At 48.3% G+C, this 9081-nt stretch overlaps 2 protein-coding genes across 4 annotated transcripts in view; both read right to left on the reverse strand.

Moving 5' to 3' along the window:
- The window catches only part of CFAP161 (cilia and flagella associated protein 161), a 68731-nt gene that overhangs the window by 53836 nt on the left and 5814 nt on the right, over positions 1-9081 (reverse strand). The window lies entirely within an intron of this gene.
- TLNRD1 (talin rod domain containing 1) lies at positions 6939-8623 on the reverse strand. The gene has a single exon (XM_006905317.1). The coding sequence runs from the start codon at positions 8551-8553 to the stop codon at positions 7594-7596; it is 960 nt and encodes a 319-aa protein (XP_006905379.1). The 5' UTR covers positions 8554-8623; the 3' UTR covers positions 6939-7593.

Genomic DNA, 9081 nt, shown 5'->3' on the forward strand with positions numbered 1-9081 from the left:
TGCTGAGCAGACCCAGTCCAGGAACAGCCTTCCATGCTGCATCGACGCTACTCAAAATCAAGGAGCAGAAAAGCAAACGATCCCTAGACCCTGGACCTGAGCCCACTCCGTAAGGCTCCTGTAGTCTCGAACCGAAAACTCCCCTCCGGCTGCACAGAAAAGAAACTCAGTGAAATCTCCACTTAGATTCTGTGTGGGCGCCCGGCTCCGAGAGCAGCAAGGGCCGGTTCCGATGGCAGCATCCCTCCCGCGGGCCGGTCAGCTCAGGACCGCAGGGTCGGGGCGAGCGAAGACCCAGTCCACGGCCTCCTCAGCAACCCTGACCACGGTGCTCGTCCTGGCCTCGTGGACTTTTTGCTCCTTTTCTCACATCTACAACATTCCGAGCTCATCTCCGCCTTCTGACTTCTGCTACAAAATCGCTCTTAAGGTAGGTCTACCGGAGACTGCCGAAACCCCCCGGGGTGGGGCTCCCAACAGGCGCCAGCGAACGTCCTGCACTCTGCGGGGATTGTGAGCCATTCTCTTCTCGGCCAGAAAAAAATGGGCCAAAAACAATGCAGGAGGAACAATTTAGGTTAGGCAATTAGGAAGTCCTTCAAAAACTCTAAATGAACTCCCAGGAGACACTGCAGAATTCACTTCTCAAACTAATAAAATGACATACAGCTCGTCTCTCAGCACAGTCCACCGACGTTCACGCCACTCGGAATGTGATGGAAAATATCGAATGGGCTCACGTTTTTAAAGGCACATTCAAAATCCTTGTAGCATTTGAAGTGAATGATCTTCATGAGTCCAGGAAGTAAAGGGCCCCCCGATACTAAAACCATTTATCGAACCTAAAGGGAAGATGCTCTGGTGAGTCGGGGCGGTGCCTATGTGCCTCTCAGTCATCCAAACAAGGACCCCAAAAGCCCCGCTCTCCCAGGCCCACGTTTCTGCGGTTATGCAGACGGAACGCAATGGGGCGGTGGACCAGGAACCCGTCTCTATTGGAAGACAAACGGCCTCTCACGTTGATTTTGCCGAGGAAGACAAATGATGGGGCTCTGTGATCACACCTAACAGTTACTACCCTGTGGCTTTGAGTCGTTGCTCTTTGAGGACTAGAGAGAATGTGCCTAACACTGTCCCAGACGCCCAGTAAATGTTTACTAAATCAGAAATGCTTTAACGTTGGACTTGCTAACCCAACACTATTCTAGACCCAACTAATGCTTCAGTGTCATTTCATCAGCAGCCGCTTGACCCTAGTGAGGACAGTGTCATACCCTTCCCTATTATTAGTGCCGATCTTTCAGGTGTTCTGTGGTTGCCCAGGATGAAACAGGAAGTCCCAGTGAAATCAAGAGTTGCTGGTGTTTCTAGAAATCTTAGTGGACAGGAAGCTTTGGGCTGAGCCCCAGAGAGTGAGGGACAGAGGAACCGGAACATGAGCTACCCTGCAGGGTCATCTTTAAAATGATTTCCTATCTATTCTGTCGATAGCTGTGCTTTAGTTGCATGGGTATTCTGGAGGAGGAAACTCCTATTTTTTCCTGAGTTATCGGTCATTGTGGCTGAGCCGAATTGGATTTAGAGCCATCTTCACGGAACTCTCTGCGGTAACAAGTCACATCTATCTAAGGCCCACACAACAGAGACTGTACCTAGCGAAACGGGATCTTAGAAATTGCCAAGACAGCTGAGATAATCAGATGATCTATTTTCGTCAGTTCTACAGACAATTTTCCATAGCATTACTAACAACTTTAAAAATTCTCAGTGACGACAAAACTAGAATCGTATTTACGTCTTTAAAAATATCTTTACCATCGAGCTTATAGGAAAAGGAATGTTTAAGCAAAACCTAGCCACCAAGAAACTTCGAGGAAAAAATCTTTATACCAAAATTCTCCCTGAAGGAAGGTGTGAGAATGACTTGCCAATTCATTTAGAACAGGAAGCTGGTGGTCATCGAAAAGAAGAAAAGGCATCGGTCAGCGCGGCACTGGCTGTGGCGTCCTACAGTCCCCTCCATGTCAGAGGTGTGGCATTGGTCTCATCTCCTAAAACACTGACTGATGACGTAACCAAGGCAGCTAGTTCGTGATTTTTTTACTAGACTAGTTATCTTGAGCAGCATCTGAAACTCACGAAAATTAGACAAAGGTCAGAAACTTAACACGTAGGTAAGGCGGCGCTGCGAAGCGAGCAGAAGGGTCTCGGGGCACGCTCGCTGACCTTGACCGCAGAGCACAGACACTTCCCTTCCCGAATCGCAGGATTAAAAACGCTCCCTCTGTGTCCTCCTTCAGCATGATCTGGATACAGGTATGTTATTAACGAATAAAGGCGAGAATCAGTACATGGATTCATCTTTTAAGTTATGCTAACAAGTCTACATCAGCATTCAAACTCCTCCCTGAAGTCTGAAATGTCAGAGTGACTGTGGTGTTAAGAACTGAAGACGTCTAGGGTTTCAGAGACCCGGTTGGTCTGCCACATAGAACAGAAGACTGGGCTATGCTCTTTAGGCGGGGCCCACCCTGAGGCCATCACAACAGTATCTGCTGCATCAAATTACTGGGAGGGTAAAGGCAAGGTTATCAGAGGAAACTGTCATTTACATGAAGTTTTAGAGAAGCCTCTTGACGACCTTATGAAGTCCACAGAACTGGTCTACGGAGCTCATCCCATGTCGTGCAAGTTCATCATAATATTTAACTTGTACAACAGGAAAATGGCGTACGAATGTTTAGACGACACGCACCATGAGTACGACCTGCCCACCTCACATGATTGCTCTAAGGCCACGATGACATAGCATACGCAAATGTGCCGACAGATTGAAGCGATCTCAATAAACTTCAGCAACGGCTACGTTCCCGCAGCACAGACTAAAGCCACGATTGGGTCACGGCCGCGACATTTATTTCCTAGAGCAGTGCTCCTCAAAGTTACTGCGCCCAGGGTGGCGAAAAAGGGGAAGGGAGTGCGAAGTACAAATCGGTGGTTACAAAGGAGTCACGGGGATGTGCAGTGTCGCGTGGGGAACACGGTGAGTAACACTGGACCGAGTGCGCTGTCAGGTGGGCACCGGACATATGTGGGTGGTCACTTCGTAATTTATATAAATGTCGAATCACTATTACACTCGAAACTCATATAACATTGTACGCCAACTGTAATCGGAAAATGAAAATTATCTAAAAAAAAATTAATGTGCCCAGAAGTCACCTGCAGAGCTTGCCAAAGGGCAGATTCGGGCTGGGGAGGCCTGTGTGGGGCCTGGCGTCTGCTAGTCACCAAGTTCTTGGGTGATGACACCAACCCCGGCTCCCAGGACCACCCTGTGCGCAGGGCGGCTCTGAAGGATTGCCCAGAACCTTGGTTCCCTGGGGGGCCTCAAAGGGCCACTCCCTGCGTGATCCCTACAGGAGCTCGGAGTCCTCAGACACCTCATTTGGTTCTGAATAGAGCGCTTTACAAACTCAACAGTGAAGTGCCCTTTCTTGGGCAGCCAAAGGGCCAAAGAGTTGATTTCCAATTAGGTCGTCTGCTGGTTGCAGTTTTCCAGGACAGGAGTCAACAACATGCAAAAACATAGAAAGCGCATTTGCCAGTTTACTAGGACTTAAGTTCATCTCGAAGGGGTGGCAGGTGAAGGGAGAGAACTCTGTAGCTGTGAACACGCACACACGTAAAAAACCTGCCAATTCCAATTGGCAGGAGAGACAAAATTTACTTTTCTATCTGAAGAAAAGGGCTCACAATATCCAGAACTGATACCTGAGCAAACCAGGACTGGCAGACCTGCCTGCCGCTGATACAGGGACCTCCAGAGTCAGCGGAGAACAGACAGCGGCAGGCCCCGAGGCTGGCAGCTCTCCGGCTTGGGCATGTACCAGAATCACCGGCGGCCTGATGAACCCACACTGCTGCACCCATTTCTGACCCAGTGGGCCTGGAGGAGGGCCGAGGATGCTGCAGACGCCGCGGGGGCACGGAGTCTGCCCGAGGAGGGAACCATGTCCCACACACAGCTGCACCCAGGGCCCAGCACAGCGCTGCACACACAGTTGGCCCCCAATAAATATTTGCTGAATGAACTACCACTAAAACGGTCATTTCTAGAAACAACTTTACTACTTGCTTATGTATACTCGTTGCTGGCATCTTGTACACACACATTTATTTCACTTATGCAAACGACCCTAAAGAAAACACCCTATTTAGGCCAATTTATTGCACGCATACTCATGAAAAAAAAAATTGCCTGGAGAGGACACGATTATCTGTGTCCACACTGGAAACCCAGGGATGGTCTCCTTAAGGGCTCGTCCAGGTGCCAGAAACCTGAGCCCTGAGGGCAGCCCCACGAGGGCAGCCCCACAGGTAAAAGTACTGCTGAGGCTTTTGGGAGATTTGTCCCTAGGTCCTTTCACAGTCACGGAGCAGTCGTTTTCAAATCCTCCGCCTGATCTGCATGTTACCATAGTCACAGGCATTCCGAAAAACAGGTGTTTCTGTTAAAATTAGCTGTTTCGAACTGCCAAATATTTTAGATCTCTATGCCAGCATTTAAAAAAGTTTTGTAAAATAACCAATCACATGTAACTGATGCTTCCAGAACGATAAAACTCTAAACTTTTTTTTTTTTGAGAAATATGACTATTAGAAAAAACAACTGTCGTGGAGATGGGGGGCCGGGCAAGAAATAGACACACACGTGTCATTTTTGCATTTCCTAACACCAACCCAGAATGAATAGGAAAAGGCCGAGCTTGAAACAACCAATGAAAGTCTGAGCTGTGCCTTCTAGTTAAGTGTTGTGTTTGAAAGCCTTTGTCCCATTTACTTGGGGTGACTGTCAGAAATAATGGCTTTTGTTCTGAGAACTTGGCCATAATGATTTCCTTCTCATGACCATTCAAAGGAAGGTTTTCAACATCTCTGATCGAGATGGTGCCCATTAAGGCTGTGCAAGAAAACTTGCCCTGGGAAGTCAGATGAGCCTAAGGATTGTAAATGAACTCTAGTGTGGTTTAATGAAAAAAAAGAGAGAAAAAAAAAAAAAAGAAATCAGGCCATCGTAATTTTATTCCTGGAACCAGTATCTCTGCGACCGTATTAAACCCAGTGAAATAGGTCTGAGATGCTCCTTTTTAAAAATCAGGGCTATTTTAAAAACGAGTTTAGCAACCTGGTACATTGGAAGAAAGTTAAAATGCCTAAGATCCGTGCCCAGGCGAGCGACACAGACACATGGATGCTGTGCGTTTTTTGTGCTGGTTTCCAAGCGGAATTCACTTCAAGCCACTTGCTGGAAGAAAACCCCTAACCTTTTATCTTAGGGACAGGGGGGAAAAAAAAGGTAAACACATCACTGAAATTTAACTTCAGTTTCAGAGATTTTGAATATTAAGTGAAAACCTTAAAAATACACAGAAACGTTAACAGCAACTATCACTTCGCTAAAGGAAAAAGAATTTCTACAATTAATTGCGTGAGTAGCTAGTTGGGGGCACCCAAATAGAGAGGGAAAGTGATTGGGGGTCTGAGGGGGAGGCCTGCATTGTCCTGAAAACTGCAGCTTGCTTCTGCAAGAAAAGCGTCCAAAGAACAATTGGCAATTCTTTTTTCCTAATCAAATTTATGGATTTCTGGCCTTAATTTCATTTTTCTTTGTTCCTTTCAGTTCATTCTTTGTGATCTGCAGAGGGTCAATGAACCATATAAACTCTAGCATTACTATGGAAATACAATACATAGAAATAAGTAAAAATCCCTATAGGCACACGGAATTGTCATCAGTACATGGGTTAGTGTTTCCTGTCCCCCAATACTTGCTGAACTTGACTGATCTGGACTGCAAAGATGGGCAGGGAGAGGAGATAGAGCATTCTCAAGGTCATTTTTATCTTTTAAAGACTTTCAAAAGTTAAATCTATCAGGACCTAAGAGAGAAAAACACTAGTTTCCTCGACCGATTTTTTCAAAAGATTTTAAGACTTTTCAAACTTCAAATTCAGAGAAACTAAACAGTCTTAGTCTTACAAGACGTTTGACAAGTTGAATATGACTTTCTCACAGTAAAGACATCTATTCAAGTAAAACAGTCAATATGACTTCCCTCTCTAACATATTATGGTGAAAAATTCTTTCTTTTCAGATCCATGGGAACTGCAAAGGCACAACAAATACCAACAAAACTGTACACTGAGCAAGTTTCAAGCACACATCAATTTTTATCCATGGGGCTCTCCCAGGGAAATCACTCCAAATAAATCTGTTGTACTTTCGGCGGGAAAATGTCCAAAACATCACCAGGCTCAGCAAAATTATATATCCCTTCCCTGCTCCCAAATTTCTGTCTTAAAATGTTTGTAGAAAGGATGAACTAATGTTAAATAACTCCAAATTTCAATTAACAAAGCATTCTTCCAGCATACAGTCAACCAGGGCATATCTTAGATCTAGGTCACAAAATAAACTTTTTCCCCACAATTACATTGTGATCCTAGAAAGTTCTTAACACTTCCGGAATACACGTCCCTTTATTAAGCAATCTAGAACCCTCTCTGCTTTCTTCTGATATCCTGAGTGACCGGATCAGGTCTGAACAGACCTGTCTACATGACAGGCGGCACACTCTCTGGACGGACAGTATGTTCAGTTCCGCTGCAGACCTTGTGGCCTGGGGAGGCCGGCCTACGCACAGGGTGAGGACGGGCCTTCATCTGAGACAGGCAGGACACAAATCAGACTTGCCTTCTTCCTGAACTCTAGGCTGTTCAAAGAAGTAGCACATGGGTTAGCTGGAGGAAAAAGTAGAAAGGGGACTGGGGACCCACCTCACTGCTACTGAAGCCGACTTTCCGGGGTGCCTTTCCAGAGGTGAAATGCGGCACACAACATCGTTATTGAAAATCCACAGTAATTACAAAAAGCCGTCTGAGAAACATAACATTTTAATAGATGAAATAAATACTCCAGTACATGCAAGGTAAAAACTTGACATTGGGGGGAAAAAAATCACTCTATAGTGTAAATTAAAAAATAAAACACACACTCACAGTAGCTTTTCCCCCATTTGCAAATCACATGGCAAAGTCATACCCTTTCCACACCAAGTATACGCCTAATCCAACTTAAAAAAATAACAACATACAAAAAGGTAGCTACATCCATGTCTAAGGAGTGAAAACTGAGGTAACTTTTCTTTTAATTAGGAAAAAAAAAAGACCAAAAAAGAAATGAACCCATGACCTCCTTCCTGCCCAATTAATTAATAATAAAATTTAGCTGAGGGATTCCTGAAGAGGGGCTGGGTTGGGACGAGGGTAACACCGCGACCAGCAGATGCGCGTCGTCCATCTCCAGGTCCCTCCCTACGCGGCGCACCGGGCCCTCCGACGTGCCTGTAAATTGGACGCGCGGCCCTGCCTTCTGGAAGATTCCTCTCCAGCGTTTAACACGGGGCCAGGGCAGGGGGGAGAGGGAACTTTCAGCTATGATTTCTTTGGTATAAATGGAGAGGGGCAGACATTAAGTATCTTCCTTTAGTCTGGGGGTGGAAGAAGGGGGGTGGTTGCAGGTGGGTGGGTGCTAATTCACAGAATTGGAATTCACTGGCGGTAAAGTCCTGGGCGAAGACCTCTCCCTTAAAGCCTGAGATAGCAGGGTGCAGCCTTCAGACACGGCGCAGGCCGAGTTCCTCAGCCTCTCCCTGTGGTCCGACATCTTGGCGCCCCCGTCGGGGTGCAGCGCCAGATCCCTGAGGCACTGGGTCAGGAGCACGCAGGCCGACACCACGCTCATGGCGCCACCCAGGATGGCGGTCTGCACCGCCTTGCCCTCGGCGCTCACGGCCGCCGCGCGACCCAGGAACTGCGGCTCGGTGGCGAAGCCCACCAGCGCGCTCACCGCCTGCACCAGCGGCCCGCTGAAGAGCGCGCAGCGGCTGCGCGCCAGCTCGCTGGGTGCTGCCTTGACCTCGCGCACACAGGCCAGCAGCGCCGACGCGCTCGTGCTCATGCACTTGACGCCCAGCTTGAACTGCTCGCGCGCAAAGCGGTCCCGGGACTTCTCGCTGGCCAGGGCGCAAGCGTCCGTCAGGAACTTGAGGTTGCGCGACAGGCCCTGCGACACCTCCAGCAGCAGCTGCGGGGTCATGTCCGCCAGCGGGGTGGCGCGCAGCACGGCGCAGCCCTGCTCCACCTCGTGGCGGCAGCGAGTCACGCGGTAGCGGTCCACCAGGCCGTGCTGCGCGGGCTGCGCTCCCGGCGTGGCCACGGCCGCCAGGTAGGCCGCGTGGGCGGAGCACTCGGTCAGCGACACCACCAGGTCGCCCAGCTCCACCAGGCTGTCCCCCGCCTCGCCGAAGCGGCCCATGTTGAGCTGGCTCTGCACGTCGTGGGTGAGGATGGAGAGCCCCTTGGTGCGCGCGATGATGGTGTCCCGGCACTGCTCGAAGGACTCGGCGCCGGCCCCGGCGGAGGCGGGGCCCTCGAAGAGCACGGGCCGCGCCTCGCTCGACAGCAGCAGCAGATCGGCCACCAGCTGCATCTTGCCCTTGCAGTGGTCGCAGAGGGACACCAGCCTCTTCCGCGGCTGTGAACTGGCCCCGCCGACGGCGCTCGCATAAAACTGTAGTGCGTGAATATTATATCTTTTTAAACAGATGAAATGTAATTATAGCATAGATGTATTTGAAAGTTGTAGAGTCATCTTGAATAACTATTCGACAACTCTAAATATTATTTAACATGATTATTTTGGCAGAAAAATGTGCATATTTATACTAAGTCGCTTAAGATATTCCTTTGGTCACTTAGGTTTATACGAACACTAGGCTCCGAGAGACTTGCCACCACTGAAGCAGCAATGCTATTCTGAATCGGGGGGTCAGGCCTTCCCCCCAGGTTAAGTCATATTGTCAAAGAAAATGCCATTTTTTAGATCTACTTCAAGCTGGTTTGCTTATATGGGTATAGTTGTACATACGTACATTTCTAAAATCTCAATAGAATAACATCCTCCCTATGTAATAGAACACAGGCAGGTTTATTTCCAATTACTCAGAAAGAACCCGTT

Source organism: Pteropus alecto, unplaced genomic scaffold, assembly GCF_000325575.1.
Source record: "Pteropus alecto unplaced genomic scaffold, ASM32557v1 scaffold60, whole genome shotgun sequence".
Lineage (NCBI taxonomy): Eukaryota > Metazoa > Chordata > Mammalia > Chiroptera > Pteropodidae > Pteropus > Pteropus alecto.